This window comes from Cinclus cinclus, chromosome 9 (assembly GCF_963662255.1).
Source record: "Cinclus cinclus chromosome 9, bCinCin1.1, whole genome shotgun sequence".
NCBI lineage: Eukaryota > Metazoa > Chordata > Aves > Passeriformes > Cinclidae > Cinclus > Cinclus cinclus.
The window spans coordinates 3,509,274-3,526,595 of NC_085054.1; the positions used below are offsets into that span (position 1 = coordinate 3,509,274).

At 36.1% G+C, this 17,322-nt stretch overlaps 1 protein-coding gene across 1 annotated transcript in view; it reads right to left on the reverse strand.

Annotated features, from left to right (window-relative positions):
- ADAM23 (ADAM metallopeptidase domain 23) overlaps positions 1 to 17,322 on the reverse strand; it is a 68,554-nt gene that overhangs the window by 20,726 nt on the left and 30,506 nt on the right. The window contains exons 10-20 of the mRNA XM_062498290.1: positions 14,883 to 14,954; positions 12,274 to 12,440; positions 10,277 to 10,361; positions 9,396 to 9,486; positions 7,746 to 7,794; positions 6,160 to 6,259; positions 3,633 to 3,704; positions 2,789 to 2,875; positions 2,553 to 2,633; positions 584 to 634; positions 41 to 104 (exon numbers count right to left, since the gene is read on the reverse strand). Coding sequence (XP_062354274.1) covers positions 41 to 104; positions 584 to 634; positions 2,553 to 2,633; positions 2,789 to 2,875; positions 3,633 to 3,704; positions 6,160 to 6,259; positions 7,746 to 7,794; positions 9,396 to 9,486; positions 10,277 to 10,361; positions 12,274 to 12,440; positions 14,883 to 14,954 — 919 coding nt within the window. The remainder of the gene's footprint in view (positions 1 to 40; positions 105 to 583; positions 635 to 2,552; positions 2,634 to 2,788; positions 2,876 to 3,632; positions 3,705 to 6,159; positions 6,260 to 7,745; positions 7,795 to 9,395; positions 9,487 to 10,276; positions 10,362 to 12,273; positions 12,441 to 14,882; positions 14,955 to 17,322) is intronic.

Below are 17,322 nucleotides of genomic sequence, written 5' to 3' on the forward strand. Positions count from 1 at the left end.
TAAAAATAAAATACATTTAAGGTAGTTAAAATCAACCTACTAGATCCCCAGATATATTTGCACTGATTATCTCTTGTCTTGCATTCACCATTATAGCAACGACCCTAAACAAAGCACAACATGTTAGGAATGAGAACTGAAAACAACTTCACCTCCTTCCCCTCCCACAACAAATATCTCATTTTCATTCTTCACACACATGTTGGGATGTAGACTGGGATGAAATTGGGCAGATGAAGTACATATTTTGGCGCAGATACCCAAAGCCAGTTTGTGTCCAATACATACTGACATTAAAGCAGTTGCTTTATACCCTCACACAGCTGTAAAGAACTTATTAACATGGAGTGTAATAAAATGTCTACATACAAAGTGTAGAAATCCCAAGTGGATTTGACTCAGAGTAGGAATTATTACTATTCATGGAGTGCATAAAGCACAAGCAACGTTGATGTTTACAGCATAAAATTTAGCAAGAAATATGGAATACAGGATTTTAAAAAATCAATGCAAAACGAAACAAGAATGTGTATTTGGTTGACTTCTATTTGCTTATGTGCAGGGATTTTAAAACATTGCATACCTGATTAGAATCACAGGCATACCCATCTTGTTTATGAAGATTTGGTGGACACTGAAAAAAATTAAGAATCTTTTTTGTCATGTATACTGTAATAATACATCAGAGTAGCACATATGGAATTTTCCTGCTTTGAAGAAAACTGCACAACACATAAAGGGGGTTGAAAACATAATTAGTGCAATAATCTTCATAGCTGCAAAGAAAAATGAAAAAAGGAATGTCTTGAGCCATGAAATACAAGGTTCAAGTCTAACTTCCTGCATATTCCAAGAAGAAATTAAGAAGGTGTGGCAAAATGAAATCCAATGTGTTCAGTAAGAGGATATTTGGTAGCTCATATTGGGACCACATTTGCAACACTGCCACCAGATGCATTTCAGTTCCAGTACAACAGTGAGGGAGCACCTGGTCACAGCCTACCAGTCTATTGCTTACAGAGCTTCAGGGGCTTTAATGATGTTAATTGTTACATTCCCCTGGCACTGGAAATTCTTTGGTACAAACAAGTCACTAAGTCCAGAAGCCTGAGACTACTAAAGTAAGGACTTCCTTTAAACCATAGTTAAGGTGTTTCCTCATCTAAAAGGGACTTGTGAAAATTTGGAAAGAGTATGCTGCTGCACTGCACTGTGTTAGCCAATACTCAGGGTAGCTTGAGAAAGCCCTTCTCTCTCTCATTAAGTGCTTCATCCACAGAGCCAAAGATTTACAATAAAGTAATGGCAATAGTTACTGATCTATTGTTGTTGATGTCTCAGATGACAAAATTAAAGGAAGCTATTATTAATTTTTTGGCATTTATAACTACAGCAAATGCCCAAAGAGATTGTGATCTGTCCTGAATCTCATTTCCTCAAAGCTAAGAACTCGATGCAGTAGATGACTGCATCAGTTATGAAGCTCTTATATAAACAGAATAAATATATAAACATTCAATATTGAAAAGGAATATATGTCTCCTAAAGCATCAAAGTTGCTGTGAAAATGGAAAATGTACAGAATGTTGACTATTTAAAAGAACTCAAATTGAAACAACATTTTGTTTGCTGTTTATTCTTATATTTTTGAGTATATCAGCCAAATGTTGTCAGGACAAATGCATACGATCCACAACTTTTAAAATTTTCATAAATGTGCACACTCTTAGAAAACGTAACATACTTTATACAAGTCTTCTGAAGAGCAACTGAGGGATTTGGGGTTGTTTAGCTTGGACAAGAGGAGGTTCAGGGGGGACCTTCTCACCCTCTACAACACCCTGAAAGGAGATTGTAGAGACATAGAGGACTGCCTCTTCTGCTCAGGTAACAAATGACAGGGTGAGAGGAAATGGCCTTAAACTGTGCTGGAGAGGTTTAAGCTGGATATTAGGAAAAACTTCTTCACCAAAAGGCTTGTCAAGCATTAGAACAGGCTGTCCAGAGACACAGCAATATCACCATCCCTGAAGGTACTTAAAAGATGCATAGATGTGGCATTTGGGGACATGGTTTAGTGGTGGGGTTGGCAGAGCTAGGTTAATGGTTGCACTCAATCTGAATGGTCTTTTCCAACTTAAACAATTCTATGTTTCTATGCTCCCTTAGTTGTAATTTTCTACAGTTACATTTTAAGCTATTTTATTCACAAAAAAATCTTAGTGTTACTACGTTTGAATGCATTCACATTTGCATTGTATTCTTATTAAATTATAGATCAGGCAAAGAGTAAAGAAGGATGCCTGACACAAATATTATATGCAAAACCTCAAGAGTTATAAAAACCAAATAAACCTAGAGAAGTCATCTTTTGAGTCCACTTAGATTACTGTTTTCATGAGTTTTACAATAGTTTATACTTAACTACTACCTCATCATTTTGGGCATACGACTGTGCAGTTTGTTAATACAATTTTCCTGTTAAATGAATACAAAAAAAGAGTGCAAACAAACGTCAGCAGTGCAAGCAGAGAACATTTCTGCACACATACCTGTCCAGAATCCCCAGTGCAGAACTCTGCAATGTCACACTCATTCACCGCGTATCGACAGTCATATCCTCGTGGGAAAAACTAGAAAATGGAAAACATAGCTCAGCACTAAAAATACATCTACATAAGCTGTTCCTTTTCTTTCTACCTAAAGCACACTTTGAACTTTCGACAGGCTGCACATGACTGCCATGGACAACTGAAAAGAACAACTGAAATATGGCAGCAACACTCACAAGACACGATGTATTGCAGCAGGGTCCATCACTACAATGAGCTCCATTAGAAAGAGAGCACTTCTTACAACAGTCTGCATAGCACTCCTGAAGAAAAAATTAAGCAAAAACTTTAGTTTTCCATTTTAAGCAAGTCTTATTCTTCACAATCTTTCCAATGACAAACTATTAAGTACCAGCAGACAAAATTCAGTTTAGCACTGATGATTTGAAATTATCAGCTGAAAGAAGCCTTCGCAATATTCAAATACTAAAGGGAAAACAGTGACATACAATGCTAGAGCACCACAGGGATTCACATCTTCTTAAGCCTGTGCCAAATTTATTCTGCTTAGTTCAATAGTATTCAATGCAGAAAAAACCCCCAACCTAACTTCAGGTGCAATTGTATTTAAATACTAGAATGAGGACTCAAATCTAGAGGGCAGATTTTTTGCAAAAGCATTATTGGAGTATTTCTGCAAGAGAAGAAAACAGCATTTCACATGTTCTGTCTGAGCACAGGTACCAGTCTCCAAAGTATCAGTAAGGAATCTCCCACTCCAGATATGCTATCCAGGAAAAGCAAAGGGGTAAGCACTTCTTCAGTGCAACTCAAAAACTGCTGGGAAACAGCTGTATCTTGCCACTGGTGTTAACAGGAACTGTTCAGAGGACACTGTCTTTGCACTCACTGTCATTTGAAAAAATGTTTTAACACAGCCCTTTAACGAAATTGTTCCCAAACAACAGGCAAAACAAAGGTTATGGAAATTAATTTCTCCCCTCCCCTATCAATCACTTAATTTACCTTAATAAATTTTGTAAGGAAGACTTGTGGAGTAATATATATAACTCTACGTACCATTCGGAAACCGCAATCACATTCTTCTCCTGCTTCTACATATCCATTTCCACACTCGGTGGCTTCAAAGAGCTGAAAGAAAAAAGCCCCCACCCCAAAGTAAGAATAAAACTAGTGTCAAATGGCTTGTTTGTCACACACAGCCCATTTCTGCAATGCTACACAAATGTGCTGTCCCAGACAATGCAAGTGCTGTACCTCAGCGATGGAAAGGCAGCGTGGTTTTCAAGTGCTGCTCATCAGAATTTTTCAGACATGAGAGGCATACAGCTAAATCACAGGAATGCTGGTCCTCTTTAGGAGAATACTGATCTCATAACACCACCCTAGATAGAGGGACACTACAGTAATATTTGAACTTCATTCCTGTTTCATGGACTCTCAATTTTCTCATAATTCCTTCAAGAAACCAGTCCAATATCATTCTTGGGATTTGCTCATGCAATGAGCTACTATCTGTTCCTGTGCAACATTTGTTGCATGAAAAAAATAAACAGAAAGAAATACTGCCAAAAGGAAGTCCTCTGTGCCTTATTAGTAAGTTATGCACAACCACATACAGATAGTACTAAATAGCTAATCCTAGAACCAGATACATACAATGCAGACAAGTTCTGCAGTTCAGGATGGTGCAGATTCTATAGTGGTTTGACATTTCATAATTTTCATTAAAGATAATTTTCAGTCTTGTCACAGAAATTTTTTTGCAAGAAGCTTGTCTGTTTTCAATATAACTGCCTTAAGATCATATAAGAATATCAAGAATCTCCAATTTAATTGGAATATTAGCAGCAGAAACATGTTCACTAGAACATGGTTGAAATGAGAAGTTAGAAGTTAACAAGTTAAAATATGAACAGATTAATCTAAGAGTAAAAGATGTGAGTAAACCTTTCTGCATGGGCTTAGTGGAAGTAAAGCTGTGGACAATCATGAAGATACGAAACACAACATATAATAAAATACAAATTATATATAAAGTTGTATGGAATTCTTCTTTGGTAGTTTTGGCTTGGGCAGGGGGGAATCATAATGCCTAATAAAAAAGAAATACAACATTTCACTTTTGTTGTATAAACCACATAGCACCAGCAATTTCTGTGTGTCAGAAGCAAAACAATAGTGAAGAATTATCCATATGTCCTCTTCCTCACTAGTAATGTTGAGAAAATTTAAAAAAACATTTAATTTTTCTTCCCCCTGCCCCCCATTTAAGCTCCTGTTTCTATTACACTTTGGTGCAAACAGAAAGAACTCTTACTCTGAAACTGAAATTTATTTCTCTATCAAACAAGAAAATTACAGAACACAAGCAAGCAAACACAAATTTCCTATGGCAATCAGGAACCATTTAATGTTCATATACATGTCAGAGCATAACTCAGGATGTAATTTTAAAACTGGCATCATGGTGACTGCTTAACAGCCCTGTTTTACTTACCCAAGGATTAAACACACCATTTTCTACCTTGCCTCCAAATAACAGCATTCTAAACATTGCATAATTATTTTCCCCCACGAAGTACTTTAAAGCTGTGAGGCACTGGCACAGATAATATATAAAGATAATTCAACCATTTTCCTGGGAGCCTTTTCCCCAAAATAAATCAGATTTTTATTATGTCAAATTGAGTCAAATTGACAACTTCTTCACATTGCCTAGCCTATCATACAGCCTACAACTATCACAAAAAATGAAGCTGTGTTTTTCTATTTCCCTGCTTATTCTTTTGTGTAAGAACTCTTGCATTCCTATTCTATAAGCAAAGATTGCTACCTTGGGAAAAGATTCAAAACCACTCGAACAAGCAAATTTTTTTTTAGTTAATTGTGCAAGGTGATGGTCCACCAAAGGGTATAGCACAATAAACAGAACAGCCTAATAGCCTCATGTGGTATTAAATTCTACAAGGACAGCAGTTTGACACTATGGTTAAATAGAATATTAATGCTTTGGATTGCTCTTACTTGGCAAAAAGAGCCACACGGAATATTTTTATAATGCTCAGCTTTAGAGGGATGTCAGGCTAACATTGTCTTAGAAAAGATTATGACCTTGGTAAGTTTTTAGGCAAAAAAAGCAATGGTACAAGGAAGCACCTATGATACAGTTTGCTAGTTGTACACTTAAAATTAAATTAAGCTAAAAGTTACTACTGTCTGTATGAAATCAGCTATGGATTTCTAATTCCTAATGTGGTAGTTGGCATCTTTGTTAACAATCTCAGACACAAAGTCCAAGAATTGAGTGTAGGTGGACTTATTTTGCACTACTTCCAGCTTAATAAGTAGTGGATTTATGCTGAATGTGATATTTATCATTATTTGAGTATGAAGAATTACGGAAAACAAGTTGCATTCCTCTCAAAATTATTTTTAAATGCTATGGGGCTGAACAGGTAATTGCAACCTCAAGAAAATACCCACAGAGATACCTGAATAATTTGAGAACAGATGATGTCACTGAAATTACTGCATTTTCATTACAATGTGTAGCAGATGTCCTGACTACCAACTTATTTATTACCTTTGTTGGCCTGTTAAAAAGACAGGCACCTCCCCCACGAAGTAAAAATTCTTTGTATTCTGCAATGCTGCATTTGGAGAATTTCCTGGAATGGTATACCCTAAAATGGCAAAGAATTAGGTGAGTAAATGGCTTGAAACACCACCAGCTACTGGAAGGGGGCAAAGGGGTCACAACATTTTTTAAATACTGTAAATCCCAGTTTCTTACAACCACTGTGTGCAACAGTATGACAACTCAGTCTTATTCTCAAACAATACAGTCAGAACAAAAGAAAAAGCTTTAAAACATTTTACTTTTTTATATTTCTACTTAATGAATGTACAGTATATAAAACTGTAGCTTTTAAATTTCTTAATAAAGTAAACCCACATTACTATAGTAGCTGCTATTCACCCCTTCTATTGCATGCATAATCCAGTATCCCCTCAGGTTTGTTTTTAGTATGTACAAGGTGCTACACCAAGAAATTTCACAGCTTAATACAGACTGGGAGAAGAATAATTTTATCCCATTTTCTTCAATCACATTTTCTAATCTCGCTTTCATGTCTCCCTAGTTCTTATACTGGAAGAAAAGAGTAATCATTGGTTCATGATGTTACAGACTTGTCTCATGTTTCCTCAACTCAATCTTATTCCCATACTACTGAAAATGTTACTTTATTAGTAGCTTCTTACTCAGAAATTGATATATTTATTAGTCATGTTCTGAGATCTGGGAATGAGATCTATTCACACTATTAAAGATAGGGATAACCATGCAATAAGGAGGTTCTCCATTCTTTTCCTCACAGTTCACTGCTACTGAGCTATACCCCTCTGAATTATTCCATATAAGAAAAAAAAGTCTCCTGACACTGATGGAGTTAAGTGAAAAGGCTTTAAAGTGCAGCTAGTTATCCACTCATTTCATTAGTCAGTCCTTTTTCAGCTTCTGCATAACCATTCTCTGCTCCTGGCTTTTGTTAGCTGTTAACCTTTCCTACAGAGGAGGCTTTTGCCACAGCCTCTTCTTCTGATACTTCCATCACAGACCAACACTTTGATAAGTTCACCATATGAAGGTGAACTGATCTATTCTGATCAATGCCTCAGATTCCAGAAGCAAATTTATGCATTCATACAGTGGCTGATAATTACAAGTCTACAGGAAGTAAGTCTACTGAAGAACCAACTTCCAAATACCATATGAAGAAACAAAGCTCTTTCTGTCTTATTTGTAACTAATTTTCTCCATTATTTTAGCAATTAAGCTTCCACAGTAAGCAAGATACTGACAGGAAGTGATTTATAAGACTCAAACCCCTATATTTCAGAAGTTATCCTTTTCTAATCACTGCTTACAGTATAAAGAAAAGAATCTTTGGCAGTATGTGAGAGTGGAGGGCAATGAAATTCCTCCCATACAGATGTGCTTCCCCTTCAGACTTCATTGACAAGTTATTTACCTAAGGATTGAGTTCCAACTGTTTCTGTTTTTTGTTTATGAGCACTAAAACACACAGATAATGTGTAAATATTTCTGTCATAATGTAAACTATGGACTGATTCCAGAGCCCTCAATTACTGGTATTTATGACATACCCTGTTTCTTCCATGATGCAACCACCCCAGGATTCAGTGCAGTCACACTCTTCTCAGACAAGACCAAAATACAACAGAAAAGGAGAGAAGTTATAAATATGCTTACAAGAAATATAAAGTACTCACTATAAAAATGAAGCTTGACTAGTTATACAAAGATTTGATGATTGCTTGGCTGTACAAACTCTAGCCCCAAAAAGGAAACCAGCCCACTTGAAGACATATTAATACTTTCAATAAATATGGTACTTTCAGATTACCATATCTTCAGGTTCTTAACACTCAACACAAAATTTCAGGCAGCACACAAAGCTAAAAATAGATGGCAAGGTTCTTCCCTACACGCTCTCAAAACAGGCAGCACAAGGTTTTGTGCAGTACACGTAAATACTGATTATTTAAAATGTTCATTCTCATGTTAAATGTTTTTCTCTTCCCTAAAAATACAGAATACCATGAAAGAGGATTGTTACTGGACAGGCCAGGCTTTTTCCCTTTGGCATAAAATTCTTAACAGTAATATGTGAATCAGCCAATCAAACATTCGTTCGAAAAAAGCAGCTGAATGAAAATGGATTTACAGTTTATTTACAGCCAGAGCATGTAAGTCAACAGTGACCAAATTCATAACATAAAAACAAAAGATCAGCACCTTATGGTTGATAACACAGAAGCTGCAAACTACCCATAAAGATGATCTACCAAGGATAGGTGTACTGTAATTACCACTGGAAATCCAAAGTTTATCAATGCAAAACATTCAGAGATTATTTTTATTGTTATTTCTACTCTCCCCAGGTCTTTCATTAATCTTTCTCTACAAAGGGCATCCAAATAAGGACACTAAGATATCATATCAAAAACCTCTATCAGTTAAAAAATATTCTGATTTCCAAATTGTATGAACTGTTTTACCTGTAACCAAAAAACAATGATATAGAAAATATTTTAGCAATCTGCTGGTTTATACAGTTCAAAAGCAATGCTTTATAAAACAATATTCCTAAGCATGGTTTCCTAATTCACAGATATTTGAAGTGATTCCACAATAAATTCAACCTTATCATTCATGATTTTGAAGAGGAAACAATGAGAAAAGGTAGCCAAACTGCTTACAAAATGCAAGTGAAAAAGCCAAACAATTTTCTTTAGCCCTGAAAAGGGCTTTGCAGCAGTTTTTGTACCAACACTCTACATGTGTTAAGGCCACACAAATCTGGTCTGGCTATGAAGCAGAAATGTAACAAGTTAAGCAAATGTCACGCTGGACTAGACTACAAGTCCTTACCATATCTTCAATTGTAAATCAGGTATTTTTGCATTTTAAGAAGTCAGCGATTGTTCTATTGGATTTACAGATTTCATTATGATAGCAAACGAGTTCTAAATTAAATCAATGGTGTTTTTACCAATATAACTCTGAATATTGGTTATGAATCAAACCTCTCGACACAAGACATCACTGAGGTCAAGCAAAATGTTGCTAAACTGGCAGCTCTTATTTTGTTGAAGCTGAAATTTCACTACATATAATTCTAAAAGCAGCAATTCTTGTTCTACAGTCACAGCAATTTTGGCATTTCTTTCAAACACAGTAAAGGAAGTGTTGATTTCTTTAGCTAAGGGAGACAATAGACTCCATGTACATACTCGGTTTCCTGGAAGCTGGCTCCCATTGTATTCCAAGATTCTGAGCAAGACTCTGTGCTAGTTCCTGTGCCATGGGCAAAGGGAGGCCATACTGCATTCCAAGAGGAGCACAATTACAAAAAAAAAAACAAAAACCCATTAGTTATTGCAAGGAACACTACACTGGCTCCTTCTGGCTGACCATATACCTACTACTTCAATAACTCAGTGCAGTCAATCATAAATCTCTGAGCATATAAGGAAAATGAACTCAATGAAGTACATAACAGATAAAATATTCCTCTCCTGATCTCAGGCAATTTCTCTCCACTGGTTAATGTAAAGAAATATATATTATGCTATATATATATATATGATATATATGCAACACAGATCTGTAATAGTAGGATTTAACCCATGTGAAAACAGGAGATTTTCGTTATCAATTTAACACTGCACTGTGGAAAAAAATAACAATAGTGAAAAAACCAGAACACAGGGACAATTTTCTTCCTAATTTCAATGTTAAAAAATTTCAGGAAGAATTACATGCCATTGGTACCTCAGAAGATCAAGTGTCTTACAGTGGTAAGACAGATATTCACTGCTGTGTTTCAAATATTCCTGTCTGAGATTTTTGGGTCTAAATTTCTGTCAAATATAATAAAAGCCAATTTAAGTTCTTTCTAAGAGAATAATGCAGACAGAAATACTTTCTAAAAAGAAAAACACCCTAAGCAGTAGTTTGATGATGATCATGAAGGCTGGCTGTGATAATCCTAACTTTTTAACATGTAAGCTATCTTTAAAGCCCTGAATACTGAAACATGTAAACTCTTGAGATTATAATGTAGGGATTCAACTTTATTTCACTTTAGTCATTAAAAAAAAAAAAAAATTACCTCGTTCACTCCTACTCCTCTGGCCACAGAGCAAACACCTCCAAAGTAACTTAAGCTGCTCCTTTTGTAATGAAATGTCACATTCCTTACAAACAAATAAAAATGAAGAAACTATAACACATTGACATTGGGCACCAAGAGCTTATTGAAAGACCATACTCTCAGACATACTGTGATAGCTTGCATGTACATTCATCTATTTCTAGCATAAAAAGCAACTGCAAGTTTACAAACAGAACACCAACACTGAAAGAGGTGTTTTTATATAAGCTTTGACAAAAATACTATTTTTCTCTTGTAGAGTCATAATCAGTCTTAACCCACAAACAAACCAAGAACAGAAAGGCTGAGTGCCAGACTCCTAAGACAATAAAGTGATAACATTTCTTTAAAAAATTAGCAATATGCTCCAATTTATGATCTGTCAGGAACAAATTCTGCTTTGAAATGTACCAGTACTGAGAACTTTATTTAAATTATTATCTTAATCCAAACCAATTTAAGTTCTAGTTTCAAATCCAAATGAAACGACTGAGAAGTATACCTAAAGGGAAAATAATTTAATACTGCTCTTTAACCTTGCCTCCTTTAATTCATTTTAATAAGCCTCAAATAATTCAGTTAAGCAATCTGGAAGATCTAAATTATTCAATAAAATGCCTATTAATTACTATGAATTACACCTATTTTAACTTCATAGTCATAATAAATCTATACAGCCTACAGACAATCTACAGTGACTCTGCATGATGTACAAATGACCTGATCTTTGAAAATTAATGTTTGGTTTTTTTAAATGACAGGTTACCCCATACAGGTATATATCTATTTTTCAGAGCCTTCTAACAGCCATCACAACTTTCAGACTGCAGCTTAACTAAACACAGCCAGGACTGTAGTAAGGGCTGAGCCTGACAGGCACTTCTGGAAATGTTCTGGTTCATCTCCTCCCAGCTCCCAGGAGGTTCAGCTGGAGCATGCCATGTTCCATTAGCTTTGGAAAATCTCCATGCATGGGCACCCCACAGTTTCTCTGTGCAGCCCAGTCCAGCATCTGACCACCTTCACAGTGAAAGGGGTTTTTTTGCCCTATGTTTAAATGGAATTTCTTCTATTTCAGGTTGGATTTGGTACCTTTCACCATGAGAAGAGCCTGTTGGTGGCAAACTCTTCAGAAGGTGACACAAAACATGCATGGAAGTCACCAAGAGTACATGTCAGCAGCACTGTGCCTGTATTATGAAGAACAAAATCAGTGTTGTATTGTGATGCCTATATTAAGGAAATCTGGAGGAAATTCTTCATCCCCTACTTTTATCTTCTTCTGCAGAAGAAGTAGAATCCCATAGAAGACATGAGTTACTCCATCCTCAAAGTATGTCATATTGCTGGGAGACATCTTAAGATCTTTATGCTGCACAGGGGAACGCACATTTCCCTCCTCTTTGCTTACAATGCCATGAAGTAAAATAATCCTTGCTCAAGGCTGAAGTCGTGCCCAGTGATGCAAGTGGAATTTCCCTTCAAAACGCACTGTGTCTCAGAACAATTCATTACAGCTCTAAAGGAGAAGACCTGCCATTAACAAATCATCGCTGCAGCCACATGCGTGCACAAATTTATTAAATGGAACACTCTCGTCACAACACTTAATCCTGTCAACTCTGCCCTCTCCTGATCATAACTGGAAAAGCAGCACATGACACACCCGATTAGCAAAGCTAAGTGTCCTTAAGGGCTCCTCAAAAGACACTTCACAGTGACACTGTCTCCAGCTTGCACAGACATTCAAATATCATTACGGATGTATATCAACATGACCATAGTATATACTATACCTACTAAAAACAGGTGTTAAATACCAACGAAGCTTCCTAAGGAAGGCAGATGTTGATTGCTACAAAGAATACCAAGCAAAAAAAGTAAGAAAGAAAAGGCAAGTAGAGAAAAGCAGTAGACAGGAGACAGCACTGTGAGCCACTGCCAAGGGTACGTACGAGAGCAGGTGCACAGCATCAGCGTGCTGCTTGATGGAGTGCTGCCGGTACTTGGAGAAGTCGTGCAGCATCTGCAGAGGGTCAGGGTGAATATTAATGCGATCTCTGTCTGTCCAAGTCTCCACTGCAACCAGGACCACCCTGGTGTTCAGCTGTTCCTTGTATATCTGAGGGCAGAGACAGGACAGGACAGGAGTAGAACACTGGGTCAAACATGCACAGTTAGCCAGTAAGAGTAAAGCGGAAGGACAAGAGGGATAAAGCAGGAGGAAAACATGGGGAAACAGTTAGCTGGCAATGCCTTGCATTTCCTACAAGCTGATATTCTGATCAACTCACATTTTATGTTTTAGAAGAGGGGAAAAAAAAAAAAATCCTTGCTGCCCTTTCTCTTTTTCAAGCCACTCAATTTTCTTTAAAATTCTCATGGCAAATAACTTTGCCACTGAGTTTTGCAAAAAAATCCTGTGCAAAAATCAGCAAAGAAGAAATGTAAAGGTACACTGGGTGATCTCAAAGAAAAAGAAAATAATTATTTCAAAGAGTAGCCAAAGACAATTTTAAAGTTGAGATTAAATAATTTCTCCGTTTTCTAATAAATCCAAATTTTAGTTAACGCTTGATTTACATTTATATAGTATAATCACTTAATTCTCACATTGCTTGAATGGAAATAAGGAAGAATATTGATTTTTCTATAAATTTTATTGTTACTGTAGCAAAAGACAAGGAAGCAACAATCAGGCATTAATAATAACGAAACATTTTTAAAATATGCATTTTAACATTGTGCATGATATTTCATTCTGACATAAAACTGCTGCTGGCCTTAGGTTCAGTTCAAAAATGTCAAGTTTTATTAACTAAGGTTATGCAGAACTTACAGATCTACAAAAGATGCATTCCTTATTCACCCTGTCCAGAAACCCAGTTTTCTATCTAGGGCAGCATCATCTTTATTAAAAATTCAATGTATAATATTCAGCTTAGGGGAAAAAAAAAAAAAAGAGGAATATAAAAACAAGAGATAGGAACCAGCTAAGCTCAGTTTTGTCCAAGACCTTTGAAGGAAAAGAGGATTAGCATGCTTCAATCTCAGGGAGACAGGCTGAGAACATACACAGAAATGATTCACAACATGAGAAAACCCAATGAAATTAAACTGCCTGAAATGACATAGGGTAGATCAATAAAGACTTTACTCCTGCTTGCTGAGAGGAAAACTCTATTTCCTGAAGCAAACAGCAACAAAAGAATGGAAGAGGGGGCAGAGAACCTGAAGGCCTCTGAAAGCCAATATCCTTTTCCCAATAAATCAGTAAGAAATACAGCCCACATCCTATGGACACAAGAGAATAACAAGGTAGAAGATACTGCTGTTTTTCATGCTTTATTTAAAGAAAAAGCCATTAAGATGTAATTTTGTAGGATCTCTATGAAGGGACTGAATTCTACATAAGAATGAAGCTTGATGTTTCTGCATACACACAGATTAAAATGGAAAAACAGACATAATAGAGAAAGAAAAGATTGATGCAATAGCTTTCATTAAAATGCAGAAGAAAAAGAAAGAAATAATTATCAGATGAGGAAAAAATAGAGATGCCACCTTTTCTTCAGGTATGCCCAATATAAATTGCAGAAATATTACAATTATTTACATTTTTATCTGCTCTAGTAACTTTTCTTTAGGTTATTGGCATTTTCAGGTCAATACAGAAAAATAGACCAAAACACTTCCTGTATTTCTTGTATTTTCCCAAAATACTTCTTGTATTTCATGTATTATAAATACATTCACCTAAATTTTCAATATACATCCAGTACACTTTATATGTAAGAACAAGTACTGCACTATTTCCTCTGAGCCAAACAACTGCTGGTAATGTTTTGCACTGAATCATATCACACATTTCCACTGCTATCAAAAAGGTCAAAGGGAAAAGGGACTCAGAATCAGCATTTGGTAGCCTTTGTTAATCCCTACTAGAAAATCTACTTGTTTTCACTGCAGACAGAGCTTTGAAACATGTGTGATCATTATATGTGTATTAAAAAGAAGGGGGAAAAAACTTGCAAATTAATTTTACCACAAATATTACTTTTCATTTATTTGCCATATGCAAAACTGTTTTAAATTTTGCACAGACACTAGTATGGTATCTGTGTCAGTTCCACCTATTTATAATGTACCATAGTGGCATTTTGTTTGTTTTTAAGCTATATATAGAAATTTATAAAGCAGATTTTTTACTCACACTCACTTTTTCTCCCAAGAGGTATGTGTATAGCTTGTGAGCTATACTTGCAGTTTCAATCACTTGTATTTAGATTTGTTCCACAAATCTAAATTTGACTAAATCTCATTCTTAATTGGTTACAGATCCTGAAATCACCCCTGCCAAGGGCAAACTCTGACAGTTGCAAGGTTTAAGAAAAATGCCACAGATCATCTGGTACTTTCTTATACATTCACCCCAGGCTATTTTTCTGCAGAGAAACTAGAAGTGCACTTTAAAGTGTAACTGAAATTGGTAACTGAAAATGGTAACATTTTTAATACAGTGCTAAAATAGAAGTCAGTTTTCAGAAGAAATATTGATACTTACAGCATCTACAAGGTTTACCACAGACTTTGCAAAATTGTTTGTGTATGCAGTTGAAGAACGGTGCCTTTTGAACTAAAAGAAGAGAAAGCAGAACACAGTGAGAACCTGAAGATTTATTACTAATGCTTTATTTTTACAGTATATTTTAAGAAAGAGTAAGGGCAAAACTCAGAAAACATTTCAGATCACAGCCTACATCTCATATTCAAGAATCCCTGGAAGATAAAGGAAGCCATGTATTTTATGCAGCCTTTCCCAACTGTAAAAGGAGCATTTAACCACAAGAAATACTGTGCTTAGAATCAGAGTTCAAATGTTTAAGAGAAAATTACAGGTAAACATGAACAAAACATGAGCTCAAAATTGAGAGGATGCTTTACCCACTAGAACTGCTTAACCTGATGGGTTACATATCAGACTGTAGTAGCCACGTTCCATCACTTTAATTATAAGACATGAAGATGAAGCATTTACCACTTCTCCTATGCTCAGGTCTTTGCAAAGGCCTCCTTTTCTACAACAGCACAATACTTTTGTGACATGTGGCAGTAGTTATAGGAAAAGGCAAAATGGAAGAGGAAGTGCATGGTGAAAGTAAATATGTGTTTGAACATGAAAAGTGTTAAGCTGAATATCTTTAACTTCATTTTTTTTTTATATCTATAGACCTAGCTGTATTACAAGTTCTGCTTCCTAATATCTGTGCATGTCATTACAATGGTTTCATGTCTTTCCTCATCCTGCCTCACAAGCCCCTTCTGTTCCAAGTAAAACTTTTTTAAGATGCAGCTACGGTATCTGAACATGAATCCACATTACATTAAAGAAACTGTACAGTTATAAACCAAGATTACATTACATCATCAGTATGATTTACAGATAGGAAAAATAGGTCTTCAAAATTTCACAGAAAATGAACATGAAATTGCTTGGAACAGGGGAAAAAAGCCTTTATCAAAAAACTCCCTATTTTCAACTACTGGTTAAAAGCAGCAAGTCTCATTGCTACACAGTGTCCCATAACAGTGTCAATTATTCCCTCTATGAAACACAGTGCTTACAAAGAGGCCTTGGAAGAAGACCCTCTTCCTGAGCAATGGAGTAGCTGCTCTCAGGTGTGGTGTAGTAAGTGCCTAGGATGTACACTGAGAGGAGCAGTATACCATGGACTGCTCCACAGAGAACAATGGCAATGGGGAAGGGGGAAAGGGAGGCTTTGGCTTTTGTGTTGAGCCAATCCCAAACCTTTCCAGAGTCAAAAGGTAAAATTAAATGCTTTGGAAAATGTTCTTGGTTTTCATGAAAGAATTAATATGCTAAAATCAATAGCAATATACCACATAATGTGGTTAAACACAGATCCTAAGAGAAATTAACCTGAAGCAGTAAAAAAGCACCAACCTAATTAAATGTGCTGAGATATTTTTATTGCTAGAGGAAAGGAAACACTGTGAAAATACAGTCCTAACCATTTAACACAATGATCAAGGAGGTTTAAGATACTTCTTCCAACGAAGATCTCTGCTGCAGGGGAAACCTGCCCTCTCCTGGTAAGCAGAAAACTTTGAAAGTACATTTAGTGAGCTCCCAGACTGGCAGGCTGTGACTCCTAACTGTTAACACTTCCCTAAGTATATCCATTTTATTATTTGAAAACAATTATTATCTGCTTCTTAGTCACTGATAACTATGAAGCAAAAAATCTTGTGCTGTAAAGTTGCAACAAATCAAGCCAGAGAGGAGACAACAATGTCTGTACTAAGTGCAGTGAGCACCTTCAAGCATGTCTGCAATACAAGAGGCCAGGGGAAAGCAACAGACGTGGGAAAATATTTTCTCTTCATAAGGAACACCAAGCACAGACATCAAACAAGACAACAAAATGCCCATAACTTCAGTTACTGTGCCCTACTGCTAAACAACCAACACCTGATCACTCAGAGAAATTTTCCACCGGGTGGCTTTACAAGTGAAAACAGCTCAAGAAATTTCTGTGCTACTTTTTCCACCCATTCAAATTCCCTCCACTTCCCTAAATTAACACAGATAAAATAAAGGTTATGTTTGCCCAGACTACTTCTATGATTTATTAGACAGGTGAAGGGAGGGTACATTATCTGTACTGGAACAGATACTGTACTCAGCACTGGAACAAGTATGAATTACTGCATCCTGTTCTGATATCTTCTATTTCTTGCTCCTAAATATCATCCTTCAGTGGCTGACAAGAGAGCCCACAACTCCATAAAGTACTGGGAAACTTGTAGCAGGGTGAGAGACATAAAAAGCTCTTTACTTGCAAATAAAATAAGTAAAAACTATTGTATCAGCAGAATTTTATTTAAAACAAAACCAAAAAAAGGTCTTGTTTACAGCAAATGTCACTTAGTCTGACTTTTTCCAGTCATCCCTCAAGACAAAAAGTTGAAAAAATTGATCT